General features: G+C 42.9%; 1 protein-coding gene across 3 annotated transcripts in view; it reads right to left on the minus strand.

Annotated features, from left to right (window-relative positions):
- The window catches only part of HTT (huntingtin), a 163,458-nt gene that overhangs the window by 35,143 nt on the left and 110,776 nt on the right, over positions 1-17,539 (minus strand). For all 3 annotated transcript variants that reach the window (XM_046656987.1, XM_046656986.1, XM_046656989.1), the window contains 2 exons: positions 9,155-9,362; positions 72-213 (listed from right to left, as the gene is read on the minus strand). In XM_046656987.1, coding sequence (XP_046512943.1) covers positions 72-213; positions 9,155-9,362 — 350 coding nt within the window. The remainder of the gene's footprint in view (positions 1-71; positions 214-9,154; positions 9,363-17,539) is intronic.

Below are 17,539 nucleotides of genomic sequence, written 5' to 3' on the forward strand. Positions count from 1 at the left end.
CTATGGAAGCATCCTCTACACAGGGTGTTTCTAGTCCCCCACCCCGCCATTACTCGCTTTTACAAACTTACAACATAATCGCAGAAGAGAATGAGAGCTCCTCTTCGTACTATTTCTCTATTGCACATTCCAAGTTTGGCTGCCAAATCGGAATCCTCCTCTTCTCCAGACATCTGGGGACAGAGGGACTTTGTGCTGGACAGACTGCGTCGTCTAGAAGGAGGAACAGATGCACTGACGTTTCTGGGATGGCAGCAAGCTTATTTTCAAAATACTACAGATGACTATGTTTAGTCCTAAAACAGTCATTTTACATATTGCCACATCAGAATGATATATGTGTAATATATACGCTTACTTATCTATTCCTGAGGTATGAGGATGCACTATAGAAAACTAAAGAAAACAGGATTTAACAAACAGAAAGTTAAAATGCTTGAATGAAAAGCAAAATCTACCACAAAGCTAGCTGTGCATTCAATGAGCACTCTTAGTTCAGATCTCTTACTGGTGATGTCTGATAATGTAGCAACTGCTTTTGGAATTCCCAGTTTTAGTCTGCCATGAAAGCTGCCAAGTGCCAGAAAGAAAGCCTTTACACTTTCATATTTTACTATTCAATTACCAATGAAACGTTACAACGCTAAATGTGGCCACAGTGTATATGCTATTACGGAAACCTTGTTTAAAAGCATTTATGCAAAATTAATTCCCCATTAGTGAAGTGAATATTTCACTTCATATTTACTTCTTCTCAGTTGGCCTTTTTTCTTTCTCAGTTGATGGGAATTATAAACCCTGAGATTCTCATTTCTAGCCACAAAACTTAAAACACAATTGTTGTCACACTTGCAAACAGTCCCTCTGACTTCAGGGTCTGACCTAGGACAGTATAGTCCCCTCGGCAGCAAAGAGCCTGCACATCTCTGCTCAGGCTTAGTGGAGACAGAGATCACATCAGGGCAAGAACATTCTGAAATGTGTCAACTTTTCCGGTAACACCTCAAGATTTAGAAAAGAACTGATACAAAAAATTCTACGGATTAAGACATTTTTTAAGCTACCATTTCTCTATTTCAACTAGTGAATGGACAAGCAAATTGTGGTATATCCATAAATGGAATACTACTCAGCAACCAGAGGAACAAACTACTGACAGAAGACCATGAAGGAACTTGAAATATACTGTGCTACGTGAAAGAAGCCAGGCTCAAAGGCTACATACTGCATGATCCCATTTATACGGCACCCTGCAGTAGGCTAGACACTAGGGATAGAACATGGATCCATGGCTCCTGGCATGTGGGAAGGGGCGTGGGGTGACCGCAAAGGGACACGAGGGCACTCTTTTGAAGTGATGGTACTGTTCTCTATCTTGATTGTGGTGGTGGTTACCTGACTATATCTGGTACAAAAGAGTGCATTTTACTGTATTGTAAATTATATGTCAACTAAAAAACTAACACAAAATCTTCCCCTTCTCAGAGAAAAGGCTAGAAGGGTAGGAAGGGGAAAACAAACTCCAAACTATAATCCTTAATGAAAATATCTAGCATTTGACCAGCAATAAAGGAGGAAGAAAACTCACTTTACAGAGCCTGTCACCTCCAAGCACACTCCTTCCCTTTCTCAGTCAGCCCCAATGTGACTGACATTGAAGCTGCAATTGTGCATGTGCAATAGCACAGCTGTAGGGGAAAGAGCTTCTGCAAGAGAAGGGGCAGAGTTTCCAATTCAAGTATTAGCAGTAGACATAAAGAAGGGCCAATGTCAACCCAAACTGAGTCCCAATTTTTGCAGCATGGCAAGACACCAAAACCTCAGGAGAGGAGCTGCAAGACAGTGACGGCAAACGAACGTCCCAAATCTGGGATGACTGCACATGTAGGCCTCAGAATAGGTGGATGGGAAGTGATCACCACATCACATCCCCAGTGCCATAGCACGTGCAGGACCCTAACAATCCACTAAACATGGGACAGACCGAGAGCAAATCATAAGCCTATGATGACACAGTCCTGAAAATAAGAAGCAGACAAGAGCAAACCCTGCTGTTGTGGCCGTGGGTGCTTCCTGGAACAGTGCTGCCCAGTGTGGCCAGGAGCTGGGCTCACTGGTGAGCCAGCCTGCCCCAAGCCCAGCAGGAGTCTTCTGTAACAATCTGACAGAGTGGTTCCCTAACGGCTGAGTCTACAATAAAAAATAATGGCTTGTATTTCATATTTTGTACTTTTAGTAATTCATTTTTATTATCTTTTGGAAACAAAAAGACACGTCTACAACACAGCTGGAGAAACACTACCCTAGAACAGAGGTTTAAACAGGAACAGCTCTGCTCGCTAGGGGTGTTTTGGACATGTGTGGGAGTGTTTTTCCTTCTAACATAGGGGTACTTTAAGCACTTGGGCACTAAAATACTTACTATGTACTTTTTTCTTTTAATTTTTACCTTTATATTAGCATTAAGACATTATATTTTTATGAAATTTAAGTATAGATAGATTATAGAATCCATTAATTTTATTTCAGGATAATAGAGGGGGACAATACAAAATGTTATAAAAAGGGAAACTGAGTCAGGCAGTGTCAAGAAAAATTGTCACAGAGTAAACCATCTACATTTATGAAAAACTGTAGTTTGCCCTCAAACAGCTCAATGGGGACACCTGTCAAATTCTAGACTATATTTGATTTTGGTTCGTTTCTTTTAAACACCGACTGTCTATTCAAGTATTTCTGTTATTCCAATCCCAGGGACACAATTCCTAGATCCAAAGGTTTCTGATATAACATCAGACTAAACAAAGGTACACATGTCAGAAAAGGAGTGGGTAGTCTGAACAGGGGCATCCCAGAGTTGATGGAGAATAACTTGGTAGGTTAAATTCCTACCAACACAAAAAGAACCAAAACACATACAGAAAGGCACAGATGGAGCATGGCGGGCCACAACAGGGACTCTTCCCACACACCCGGCTGGCTGGAAGCCGCCCAGGCCACGGGAGATGCTCCACGTACAATGTTCCTGGAGCAAAAGGGGAAACTGCAGCTTCTGACACTAATCAGCTTTCAAGACTGTTTGGATTTTTCAAGCATTTAAGTCCAATGACTAAATCAGCTTTTTTAAAAAGTTAAGTGAAATGTTTGCAATTCATAACCTCTGCAGTTTCTGTGTCCTAAATGCTATCAAGAAAAGTCCATCTTTTCCCCCCAACTAAAGACCAAACAGGAAAGTTCCCTGAAGTAAAACATTCCAAGAACAATTAAGGAAGAGACATCTGTGGACCCTAAGAGAAACACACAGACAGAAGGCCAGCCCCATCCTGGAGGGCTCGGTCAGCATCCTGAGGCAGAAAACAAAAACAAGGGGCATATGGATGGAAAAGAAAGATGTAAAGGGTCTTCATCCATAGATGCTGTGCTCACATATGCAGAAAACCCTAAGGGGTACCCACAAAAAGGGTACAGGAACGACTGAGTTTAGCATGATCTTATGATATGAGGTCAATATATAAAAGCCAAGTGCATTTCTATACACTAGCAACACACCATGGGAAAACGAAATACTTATTAAAGTATCATTTAAAATAGCATTCTAAAACATGACACACTTAGGGGCAAATTGATTTTTTATAAATTTTGCAAATTTTATAAATTTACTTGTACACTAAAAACTATAAGATGTTGTGGCAAATTAGAGAAGACCTAAACAAATGGCGAGATAGACCACGTCAAAGGCTGGAAGACTCAATATTAGTTAGATGGCAAATCTCTCCAAATTAATCTACAGACTCACTGTAATCCCAATCAAAATCCCAGCAGGCTTTTTTGTAGACATTTACAACCTGATTCTAAAATATAGATCTGGAAATACAAAGAACCTAAAAGAGCCAAAACTATTTTGAAAATGAAGAACAAAGTTGGAAAACTTACACTGCCTGAGATTTGCTATGCAGCTGAAGTAATTAAGCATTAATGGCATTAACATGACAGACAGATAGATAGAGAGATGGAAATTAACAGTGAGTCCAGAAAAAGGCTCACACAAATAGATTCAATTGATTGTTGAGAAAAGTGCCAAGGTAATTCAAAAGAGAAAGGCCAGCCATTTTAACAAATAATACTAAAAGAACTATAATATGGGGGGAAAATGATTCTTTATCCCTACGTTCTGTCATACACAAAAGTTAACTCAAAATGGTAAAAACTAAAGCTATGAAAAGTTCCAGAACAAACCATAGGAGAAAATCTTCATGATCTTAAGGTAGCCAAAGATTTCTTAGATTGGACAGAAAAAGAATGAAATAGAAAATATCGACAAACTGGATTTCATAAAAATTTAAAACTTCTGCTCTTTGAAAGAAACCATTAAGAAAACAAAAAGGCAAGGCACAGAATGAGAGAAAACATTTACAACGTATCTGACAAAGGACTTACACCCAGAATATATAAAGAATCGCAACTCAATAACAAGACAACGAATGGCCAAATTTTAAAAATTGGTAAAAATATTTGAAAACATACTTCACAAGAGAAGACAGATGAATGAACAATAAGAACATGAAAACATCCTCAACATTATTAGCATCAGAGAAATGCAAATTAAAACCACAACAAAGCACCACTACACCCCCACGAGAACGGCTAAAATTAAAAGCACTTGTATTACCAAGCGGTGGTTGGGATCTGGAGCAATGAGAACTCTCATACACTGTCTTTCGTACAATCACTCGGAAAACAGTTTGGCGGTTTCTTTTAAAGCTAAACATATCCTTACCACGTAACTCCACAATTCCACTCCTAAGTATTAACCAAGGGAAATCACAGACTTCATTATGTCCTAATTCTGGTGTATATATTTGTCAAAACTCACTTAGCTGGACAGTTAAAAGAAGTGCATTTTATTGTATATACATTTTACTATACAAAAGATTTTAATTAGTATTAAAATAGTCACAAAAATTTTAAAATAAACTAGAAAATAGAACAAAAATAGAAAAAAAACAGAAACAAATATTAACAATTATGTGATATTTCACTATAGATAGCATACTACTAAAATGATTGAAATTACTAGTTCAATAAGAGCTGGGTAATGGGGAAACTGACTAATCACAAAATAGGTATTATCCTTGAATCTAATAATATCTCTTGTTGGAAAAATATTCTAAAAATATACCAGAAAAGAACAAGAACCAAGATTTCTGTGTGTGTGTGTAGACAGATGTATTTAAGAGACAAAGGTACTCCATATATAGCTGTAAAAAGGTTTAGAAATAGCCTACCTGCCCAATCAAGGAAGAAAGAGAGTGGTAAAATCATGCTAAAGCAACAAAATACAGTATCATTAGGAAGGATAGTATAAGCTGTAACAGCTGAAAAGAGTAGAGTTGGGGGAGCATGTGCACATACACGTTATTAACTTGTGATGTTATTTAACTTCCCTCGGAAAGGACGTTTCCTCATCTATGGTGTGCGTGTACTACTGGAGGTTTTGATAACTTATTATGACAGAAAGCCCTTAGAACAGTATCTGGCGCTTAACGCCATAGACGTGGTAGCAATCTATATGTAAAACGTCTTTACTAATATATTATCATTGTTTCTATTACTATGAAGGTAATTAAATCACTAGCTCACGTTAGTGCTGGGAAGACAGTGGGAGCCCTCATGGGGCTTATGGTCTAGAGGGAAAGACAGACGTTAACCAAATGATCACACAAATAAATTACAGCCTTGACATTTGCCACAAAGGAGAGACAAAGACTGGGGTGGAGCAGATAGTGAGACTTCACAGATCAAAGAGAAGTCAGGAAGGCTTCCCTGAGGAGGCGATTACCGAGCAAAGAACAGAGAAGCAACGGATTTCCCATCTCTACTAATATCTGGAGGGAAATCAAGAAACTGTATGTTCTACCCTAAAAAGCTAACAAAAACTAAATCAACATAATAAAGCCAGTGTCTGTGCCCTAGATCCCATCCGCTCTTGCCAACTCTAGGATAACCCTCTCGTCTGTAAGGGATCACTGTGATGAGAAAGCCACCATTCGGAGTTGCTGCCTCGGCATCTCAGAGTATAACCTGCTCGCACTGAGTCTGGACGTTTAGAGAAGGCCCTGAGCTTAGCTAAGGTGCCCACTGTAAGTTCCCGTTTTGCTTTTCCTGGGGCACCTTTAAAAATGACCACTTAAGAGCTGAGCCCACGAAGAGTTAGTGACCTCCGCCCCAAACACCTTATAAATAACAGGTACTTGCTACCCTGCTTTCTGTCTCCTGCTGGCTCATCATCTGCATGTTATACCCCACCCCACACCCTGTTCTGGGATCTGTAAGTAATAAGTCTTGTGACTCTCCTTCCTCCGTGTGCATGCACTGAAATTGCACTGTCAATCAAAACGACCCATGGGTTTCCCTTTCCCAAAGTGGGAGCTCGATCTGCCTGCCAACCCCGTGTGGGTGGCTTGTGCCCCTCATTCATCAGGTCCTAATCTGCATATTCTTCATTCAATCCCCCAGCTCTGGCTTCTCAACATAATCACCTATACCATGATTTCTCTCATCTAGAAACTCTCATGACCCCATTTCCCACGCCTCTATTCCCCTGTAGAGCAAAGCTCCTCCTAAGAAGTGTCTAGAGTTGCTGCCTAAAATGTCTTTTTCCATAATCTTTTTTCTTAACTTTAATTTTGAAAACTTTCAAACCAATAGAAAAACTGAAAGAATAATTCAACGACCAGTCATATACTCTTCACCTAGACTCCACTAATATATCGCCACTTTCGTGCTTGTGACACACCCTAAGCACACACTGCGCACATGCACAATGCACTCTACACACGCATCCTACACAAACACACATTCTACACACTGCGCACATGCACAATGCACTCTACACACGCATCCTACACAAACGCACATTCTACACACACACTGCGCACATGCACAATGCACTCTACACACGCATCCTACACAAACGCACATTCTACACACATGCATGCACACTCTACGTACATGCACACAAAGACTCTACACACACGCACTTTTTTCTGCTTGCGCCTTTGAGAGTAATCTGCAGGTTAAGACACTTCAGCCCCTAAATACTTCAGCAGGTGTCCCCTAAGTATTACTCAAAACCACAAGACACACACACAACAGGTTACATAGAGCTCACATTCAAATTTCCCCCATTATCCCAATAATGTCCTTTCCAGCTGTTTTATCCCCCAGACCCAAAACACAATCAAGGATCATAAAATTGCATTTGTCTGTCCTGTCTCTTCTGGGTTTTTTTCATCTAAGCAAACAGTTCTTTGTCTTTATGACACTGCCTGACATTTCTGGAGAGTCCAGGTGAGTACTTCCATGGAGGCCCCCTCCATTTGGGTGAGTCTGACTGCTTCCTCCTCTTCAGACTGGGGTCGACCCTCTGACTTCCTCTTGAACCTGCTCCAGTTCAGCTTCTGCTCTCACCACCCACCATCTCTCAAAGAGGAGGAAGAGGAGAGAAGAAGGGAGAGGAGGAGGAGGGAAGTGAGGAGGTGAGGGAGGAGGAAGAAAGAGGAACTAGGGAAGAGGAAGAGGAGGAAAGAGGGAAGAGGAGGTGGAGGAGAAGAGGAAGAAAGGAAGAGGAGCAGGGGAAGAGGTAAGGGAAGAGGAGGAAAAGGAAGAAGGAAGAGGAAGAGACGGGGAGAGGGGAAGGGGGAAGAGGTAAGGGGAGGGGGAGGAGGAGGTGGGGTTCACTGGGGCAGGTGCCCATTTGGGTGGTGGATGCCTGCTCACCTCTGTCTGCCCACCCAACATCTGCTAGCACTCACAGCTAACTCAAGCCCCACCCCACCAAGCCTTCCTTGCCCAGTATGACTCAACCTTAGGTGCCCATGGCAGTCTCCTGAGGTGCCCGTAAAAACACAAGAGCCCAGGAAACCAATTCCTAAAATGCCCAGCCATTACGTCTGGCCATGGGCTGGAGTACAATCTTGGTCCTTGGAACAGGCCCCCTGGTGGCTCTGAGGCACACTCCTCAAGGACTCAGGGCCTTGTTGCTCAGAGCATGCTCCATGGACCAGGGCATGGGCACCATGTGGGAGCCTGGCAGAAATGCAGAGTCCCAGGCCTCACTAGCAATTTCCTGAATCAGAATCTGATTTTAATAAGCTCCCCAGTTGATTTATGTGCACATTTAAGAAGCAGTAAAGCAGAAGACACTGATTTTCTGTTCCTGACTCCTATATTACTTATCAGTAATTTATAAGTATTTCAAACGTTTTCACTGGTCTGTTTTCCCCAACTCAACTGTAAGCACTCTGAGGGCAGGAAACAGCCATTATTTTTCCTTTGCATGTCCCACAACACAAAGCACAGGGCAGATGTTTAATAACATCTGCTAACATTGGATTTTCCAGCTGAAAGCAACAGACTGGCCCAAAAAGGACCCACAGCCTCACACAGCTCAATCTTTCCACACTGACAAGAGAGGAGTTGACCTTAATGCTGCAACCCCTGCAGTCTCTTATTTCCAGAGCTTTCTCTCCTTGCCATGGGTTCTTGAGCTTTCCAGAAACACTGCACTGAGAACTCAGCTGGGGGGAGGTGGGTATCAAAGCTTTTATTTCCACACATGTACAAATGTCTGAGTTAGTGAGTGCCTAGAAATTGAGGCTTAAACCTAAAAACTTTTTACAAAAAGAGGGCCAAGTGCAATCAGATACTTAAGTCTTTTCAAATGATAAAAAAAAAAAAATAAGGTATTTCCAAGCAGTTTTAAAATGCTGCTAAATAATTACTTCAATATCTAAGAATAAACAGAACCATATTTAACTTACAATATAGTTAAGCCATTGCAACGTGTCTGGCTCTGGAATCAATTTAAGGACAAGAACCTAGCAGGAGGGACACAGCATGACAAGAATGACCCACAAGATGGAACAGTATCAAAGAACTTGTCAAAGACATCACATTTAAAAAGCAGCGGCTATTTTGAATGCCTTTAGTCAGACCATATTTTTTCCTTACAATATATGTCCATGAAAGAAAGATTAATCTGCAGAATCTCTACAAAACCTCATGAAAATGGGGCCAAACCTCAAGCTGCTGAGAGTCTCAGCACATAGCCCTGGGCTGGCCTTCTGGGCCACCCAAGGAGCATGGGACGTACTTGGGGGTCTGCTGCACCTCTGCCCACCAGCGGTAGTCAGTGTGGCTGACAAGCAGCAGGATCTGACACCAGAGCAGCACCAGGGCCGGGTGTGTGGGGACCATGGAGCGCACCCGCGCATTCAAGCTCTCCAGGCCGTAGAAACTGCTATCGGCGCCGTCAGCAGTGAAGAGTCTAGAGGCAGCTGCTGTGATTCTCCGGAACATTCCTAGAAACAAACCAAGAGTAAAACTGATTAAGGGGAAATCTCCTTGTTGCTCGTGGTCCAACACTTTGTAGCTACAAGAAGATTTCACATAAAAAAGATAAACACACGGTTCTTTCCTACACTTACATATTCAAAGCACATGGCACTTAGAAAATTCTAACTTTTCTAAGCAAAATAACAGATATTCTGCTTATTTAATGGAGCAGCCAAGGAAGCTAACCTTCTTATTCTCCCACATCTTTCCCTCACTGATATTACCAGGTTCTCCAGGAGCTCTGAGCCAAGGGTCTCCCTTGTGCTGTGACAGTGGATGCAGCTGCACCGAGAAGGAAGTGGCCAACACGTGGTGCCACAGGTCACTGCAACCAGGACAATGGGGCCTCCAGAAGACTGAGCCAAAGCTGCACGAGGGAGACAGCAGGGCCCTTACCACACCCCACTCCTGCCACAATAAATGGCTCCTTAGCTTGCCAAGAACTCAGGGGCAGAAACTACAAGACATCACGTGAACCATCACGAAAGAAGAAAGAAGAGCAATCAGTGCTCCACATCGGTCCCCACCTCATGCTCTGCAAGCTACCAAGAGCCAAGGGCCAAGCGGCCTTCACACTCACATGAGCATCCTGGAGCGGCGCAGCCACACGGTCAGCCACCCACACTCAGCACAGGCATACCAGCAGCAACCCAGATGGACTCTGCCCTCAAGTCTCTCCACAGCATCCTTTTCAGGGCCTAGAAAAATCCCCTCTGGGAATTAATGATATCATTCTATCCTCTCCTTCGGATAGGCACAAAGTCAGCTCAACATGCTTCTCTCTCCACCCTGCCATGGCTTCACATGAGCTGGCCCCCATCCCAAGAACACAGAGATGTGTACAGTGCAAAGCACAACAGGGGAGGCAGCAAGACAAGGCATGGATGGGAGCTGGCCAAGGGCAACCTGTCCCCTGTATCCTGGTCTCCTAGCATCAGTGCTGGAGAGTCAAAATCTTACTTCTGATTTGAGTTTCAACACATCCCAAACGTAAAAGGGTCCTAACACAGGCAAAAACAGACTACAGACTTCTCCTCACTGCTTCATGACTGGTTACACCTATGACCTGAGACAAAGGACGAGAGTCAACAAAAGCAGGGCATCAGAAAAAAATCCCAACGAGGAGATTTCAAATGCTTGTCCTGTCTCTAGCCCCATTTCCAGGGTTCTCTCGGGCTGCTTCATGGTGAGCGGTGCCCACCTCCAGCCAACCCAGCCCTGGCCTGGTCCTTCTCTGTGCCCTGCATTACTGCAAGAGCTCTTTGTGGGGTCAATGGACACGAGGGCAGAGGCAGGTACTGCCCGGAAGGAATACTAGAGCCAGGCCAGGAGCATGGGGAATGAGACACCAGGAATGTGGGGTTTTACTGAACAGGTGTCAGGAAATCATGGTCAGAGCTGGTTCCAGGTGACTGAGCGTCACTGCAGGCTCTGAAATCAGATCATGGTTCTACCATTTACTACTTGATGTCTCTGGCCGTCCATTACCTGGGGTCTCAGTTTCCTTATCTGTAAAATGGAATTAAGAGCAGTAGCTGCTCACAGGGCTGCAATAAGGATTGAATCATAAAACTCAAGGAAAAGGCTAAGCAGGGGGCCAGGCAGAGCAAATGACCACCACCTGGGGCTGCTGTTGCTGTTGGAAGGCTGTTTGGAAAGTTCACCTGGCCTTTGGAGGGCAGTGTCCCTATAAACAGAGAGAAGAAGTCAACAGAGAGTCTAGGAAGTGAGACGGCTCACTGGGCTGGGGGAAGGAGTTGATGGCAATGCTCAGGTTTGAACATCTCTGAGGGCAAATGCTGATAAAGTTGGCAAGAAGAGAAAACTGGAGAAAAACAGCTATGCCAGGTGGTGAGTTCAATTTTGAGCATAAATTTGAGGTGTTGGCAAGACACCAAGTCACATGTCTAGGAAGATGGAAATGACAGACTGAGGCTGACAAGACAATGGAGTGAGAGGACTATGCAGATAGTTTCAAGAGTCATCTCTGCAGCAAAAACTGAAGTGGTTACAAAGGGGACGAGCGTACTGAGGGAGAGAGGGAAGCAAGTCAGAGAGACACAGAGACAGAAGGAGACAGAGGGGGAGGGAGAGAGAGGGAGAGAGAGGAGAAGAGAGAAGAGATCAAGGATAAAAACCAGGGCCAAGAAGACTCAATGGAGAAAAGACAGTCTCTTCAATAAATGGTACTGGGAAAACTGGATATTCACATGCAGAAGAATGAAACCAGACCCCCTTTTGTGATACACCATTCACAAAAACTAACTTGAAATGGATTCAAGATTTAAGCATAAAACCTGAAACCATAAATCTCCCAGAAGAAAACAGAGGGGAAAAGTTCCTTGACGTGGGTCTTGGTGATGATTTTTTAGATTTCACACTAAAAGCACAGGCAACAAAACAAATCAATAAGTGGGACTACATCAAACTAAAAAGCTTCTGCACAGCAAAGAAATCAAGAAAATGAAAAGGCGACCTACTGAGTGGGAAAAAATATTAGAAAGTCACATATCTCATAAGGGGTTAATATGCAAATATATAAATAACTCATAGAACTCCATAGCAAAAAAATAAACAACCCGATTAAAAAATGGGCAAAGGGGGCTGGCCCCGTGGCCGAGTGGTTAAGTTTACGTGCTCTGCTGCAGGCGGCCCAGTGTTTTGTTGGTTCGAATCCTGGGTGCAGACGTGGCACTGCTCACTAAACCACGCTGAGGCAGCGTCCCACATGCCACAACTAGAAGGACCCACAATGAAGAATATACAACTATGTACTGGGGGGCTTTGGGGAGAAAAAGGAAAAAAATAAAATCTTAAAAAAAATAAAAAAAAATGGGCAGAGGATCTGAACAGATATTTTTCTAAAGAAGACATACAGAGGAGCAACAGGTACAAGAAAAGGTGCTCAACATCACTAATCATCAGGGAAACGCAAATCAAAACCACAATGAGCTATCACCTCACCCCTGTTAGAATGGCTATTATCAAAAAGACAAGAAATAACAAGTGTTGGCAAGGATGTGGAGAAAAGGGAACCCAGGTGCACTGTTGGATGGAATATAAACTGGTGCAGCCACTATGGAAAACAGTATGGCGGTTCCTCAAAAAATTAAAAGCAGAACTGCCATATGATCCAGCAATTCCACTTCTGGGTATTTATGCGAAGAAAACAAAAACACCAAAACTCAAAAAGTTATCTGCACCTCTATGTTCATAGCAGAATTATTTATAGTAGCCAAGACAGGGAAATAACCTAGGTGTCCATCAATGGATAAATGGATAAAGAAAATGTAGTGTGTGTATATACAAACCCCAAGCCCCCGAGGAATATTATTCAGCCACAAAAAGAAGGAAATCCTGCCATTTGAGACAACATGGATGGAGCTTAAAGGCACTAGGCTAAGTGAAATAAGACAGAAAAAGACAAATACTGTATGATCTCACTTATATGTGGAATCTAAAACACCAGACTCATGGATACAGAAAGTAGAATGGTGGTTGTCAGAGGTGAGTGGTGGGATGGGGAGGTGGAGGAATTAGGTGAAAGTGGTCAAAAGGTGGTCAAACTTCTAGTTATAAAGTCCTGGGAATGTAACGTACAGCACACTGACTACAGTTAACACTGCTGAGTTGTATATTTAAAGGTTGCTAAGAGAAAATATCTTAAACGTTCTCATCACAAGGAAAAATAAAATCTGTAATTACATGAGATGATGGATGTTAACTGAACTTATTGTGGTGGTCATTTCACAACACATATATCACAACAATATATCAAAACAATATGTTGTACACCTGAAACTCACATAATATTATGTGTCAATTGTATCTCAGTAAAACTAGGGGAAAAGGATAGAAACTAGGAACACATACAATTAAGAGCCTGAAAACAGAAGACCATAAAAGTGAAGTCAAGTGACAAACGGGTTTCACAAAGAAGAGGGTCGTTCCAAAGACTCAGGCAGGGGGTCCGGGAAGATGAGGACTTAGGAAAGAACACAGGTGCCCTGTGCAGAGGCATTTCTGGTAATGAGATCAAGAGGCAAACTGCTGGGGACGGAGAAATGAGAGGGAAAGCAAAGCACTAGAAGAACAAGAATAACAAGGACACCAACCCTGAGGTGGCAGGACAAAGAACTGGACAACACAGTGGGAGGCCCCATTTTCTCTCTGCAGAGTTGGGGGTACATCCTGTGGGAGAGGTGGCACTGGAGATGGTGGGGGATATACAAGGGCTGGTAAAGGCTCTAGAAAGCCTTGGCAGATGGTGCATTCTGCAGCCATGTCTCCTGCCTCATCTTCCTCTGACTACCATCACCCTGGAACCTCCTGGTTTTCATCCCCGTGGCTCTATCAAAGGTGGCAAACTGCCCACCAAAATCTGTGCGCCGGCCCCTGTGCAGTGTTGTTGCTGGGAAGCAGTTATCCACTAAGCTGACCATTTCTCAGCTTACTGCATGGGGTGAGGGCTGCGACAAGTTCTCACCAGAGAAACTTGAGCAAAAGCGATGTACATCACTTTCGGTCCAAGGCAATAAAGCCTTGTCTACCTTCCCTCTCCTGTTCCCCAACTGGACAGGCCAAGGATGTTGATGCTCAAGGATAACAGAATTCCAGGAAGGAGAGGGGCCTGGACCTGAATCTCACATGGACGAGAGCCACCAGGAACCAGGAACATCCTCCTGCACCATTACAGAAACAAAAACAAACCTCTACTGTGTTAAGCTACTGAAATGCTGATTTTGTTATGGTAGCCACTGTGATTGTAACTAACACAACAGAGAAGGGAGCACTTGACTGAGATTAGAAGAGGCTATTAGTGAGGCACCCTTTCCAGTGTCACGAGCCGTGAGGATCAGCTGAGACAAAGAAAAAGAAGGCAGAGCCCACAGCACAGAGAGTGTCTGGATGTGACTGGGAGGCAAAGGAAGCTGGAAGAGTCTAACGACCTGGGAGAAGAGAAAGGGGTCAGGGGCCTAGAGACAGTGACAAAGTGCAGAAGAGCACACGATGGCAGGAAGACAGATGAAGGCGGTGCGCAGAGAAGATGCCCTAGCCCTGTCCTTTTGGAGCTGAAAAAAAAAGTACTGAGAAGAGTGACGTCAGCAACATGGCAGAGTGAGCTCACCTGGGCTCTCTCCCCTCCAAATTACGACCAAAAGGAGCAACTGAATTCCAACCAAAAGAATCCTAATAACACAGAGATCATCAGAGATCCACAGCAGCCAAACGACAGAGGGCGGACAGGCTGGAGCCACCCTCGGAGGAGCTAGAACGGGATAAGAGAGAACTTCACTCCCTGCCCTAGAGACTGGGATCACTGGGATCCCCCGGGTGAGGGAAGGAGTGGAGGAGGGGCCGCACGTCTGGGGATCATCCAGGACTCCCACCGCCAGTGCAGTGGAAACCCTCTAATGAGGGAAAGCTTTCGCGTGGAGGGGCCCCATCAAGCCAGGGCACCGGGAAACCAGAGAGGGAGAGCTGATCGGAATCCAGGTCTGCACCCGAGAGAAAGTGCCCCTCCTCCCGCAACCCACACTGCACACCGCCATTACGGCTGAAGGCGAAGGCTCAGAATGCGCGGCTCTCCACCCCCATCTACTGGCGACAGGCTGTAACTGCAACTGAATAATAGCATCATGTGCAAAAACCGCTCCTCTACCGAAAAGCAATTTATAAAAGCTCCAGTCCACAAGGAAAACAATAAAAACACAGAAGTATGTCCTGAGGACTTGGAAGTAGGTAAACTAAGTGAAGATGAGTTCAGAGTAGCTATCATCAAAATACTCAATGAGGTAAAGGGAAATATAGAGAAACAAGTCAATGAGTTCTGGAGTTACTTCACAAAAGACATTGAAACTATAAAGAAGAATCAATCAGAAACACTAGAGATGACAAATACAATGGATCAGATAAAACAGAATACGGTCTCCCTGAATGCCCATGTAGACACCATAGAGGAGCAAATTAGCATAATCGAAGATAGACAGGCTGAATGGCTCCAGACAGAGGAAGAAAGAGAACTAAGAATTTAAAAAACTGAAGAAAATCTCAGAGAAACAGCTGACTCAATGAGAAAATGCAACTTAAGAATCACTGGAATTCCTGAGGGCGTGGAAAAGTAAAATGGAGCAGAAAGTGTGCTCAACGAAATAATAGAAGAGTACTTCCCAAATCTAGGGATGGAGACAGAAATGTGTGTGGAGGAAGCTTTCAGATATCCTAGACCTGTCAATGTACAAAGACCTACTGCAAGGCATACGTAGTAAAAATGGCAAAAATGAAGGACAAAGAAAGAATACTCAGGGCAGCAAGGCAGAAGAAAATAACCTACAAAGGAATCCCCATCAGACTTTCAGCAGATTTCTTTACAGAAACCTTACAAGCTAGGAGAGATTGAAGTGACATATTCAAAACTTTAAAGGATAAAAATCTTCAGCCAAGAATACTCTATCCAGCAAAAATATCCTTCAGATATGAGGGAGAAATTAAATCTTTTCCAGACAAACAAAAGCTAAGGGACTTTGTAGCTACAAGACCTCCACAACAAGAAATCCTCAAGAAGGCCCTCATACCTGAAAAAAGAAAAAAGGGGAGAAAGGGGTTACAAAATACTGAGTAGGGAGACTAACAGATAGAACCAGAGTAGGATAGCAAATATCCAACTATAGCATTAGGATAAAGGGAAGTAAATCACCAAAGCAAAGACAAGCTTATCGCTCTAACCACAAACTCACAACACATGTTGGAATAAGAGATGAAAATAATAATTTAGGAGGGGAGGAGGAAAGGGATTGAATCAGTTTAGGCTAAGGAAGTAAGAGGCCACCAGATAATGGACTATGTTATGCACGAAGTTCTGAATACAAATTGCAGGGTAGCCACTAAACTAAAAAACAGAACAGAGACACAAAACATAAATAAGGACAAAGCTAAAAAACCCAGCATAACAAATTGCAGAAGTCAATGGGTAGGCTAAAACACCCAGGACGAGAAACAAAGGAAAAACACAGGAAAACCAGAAAATGAACGATAGAATGATAGCATTAAGCCCTCATGCATCAACACTCACCCTCAATGTAAGCAGATTGAACTCTCCAATAAAAAGACACAGAGTGGCAAGATGGGTTAAAGAACAAGATCCAACAATTTGTTCCCTCCAGGAAACACACCTCAGCTCCAAGGACAAACACAGGCTCAGTGAAGTGCCTGTGAAGGGGTGGAAGACAATATTCCAAGCTAATAGCAAACAAAAGAAAGCAGGTGTTACAATACTTATATCAGACACAACAGACTTCAAGATAAGGCAGGTAAACAGAGACATACAGGGCCAATATATAATGATGAAAGGGACACTTCATCAAGAAGAAATAACGCTTATAAATATCTATGCACCCAACACAGGAGCACCAAAGTTCATAAAGCAACTATTAACAAACCTAAAAGAAGATATCAAAAATAACACAATAATAGTAGGGGACCTCAACACCCCACTCACATCAATGGACAGATCATCCACACAGAAAATCAACAAGGAAACAGTGGAGCTAAATGCAAAGCTAAAACATTTGGACTTAATAGACATATATAGAACACTCCATCCAAAAACAGCAGAATACACGTTCTTCTCAAGCACACATGGAACATTCTCCAGGATAGACCATGTGTTGGGAAACAAGGTAAGCCTCTAAAAATTTAAAAAAATTGAAATAATAACAAGCATCTTCTCTGATCATAATGCTATAAAGCTAGAAATTAATTACAAGAAAAAAGCTGAGAAAGGCACAAAGATGTGGAGACTAAACAATATGCTATTGAACAAGCAACGGATCATTGAAGAAATTAAAGAAGAAATCAAAAAATATCTGGAGACAAATGAAAAGGATAACATGCCATACCAACTCATATGGGATACAACAAAAGCTGTATTAAAAGGGAAATTCATCACAACACAGGCACATCTTAACAAACAAGAAAACTCTCAAATCAGCAATCTTAAACTACATCTAACTGATTAGAGAAAGAAGAACAAACAAAGCCCAAAGTCAGCAGAAGGAGAGAAATAATAAATATCAGAGCAGAAATAAATGCTATTGAAACAAAAAAGGCAGTAGAAAGGATCAATGAAACAAAGAGCTGGTTC

The sequence above is a fragment of the Equus quagga genome, chromosome 3, assembly GCF_021613505.1.
Source record: "Equus quagga isolate Etosha38 chromosome 3, UCLA_HA_Equagga_1.0, whole genome shotgun sequence".
Lineage (NCBI taxonomy): Eukaryota > Metazoa > Chordata > Mammalia > Perissodactyla > Equidae > Equus > Equus quagga.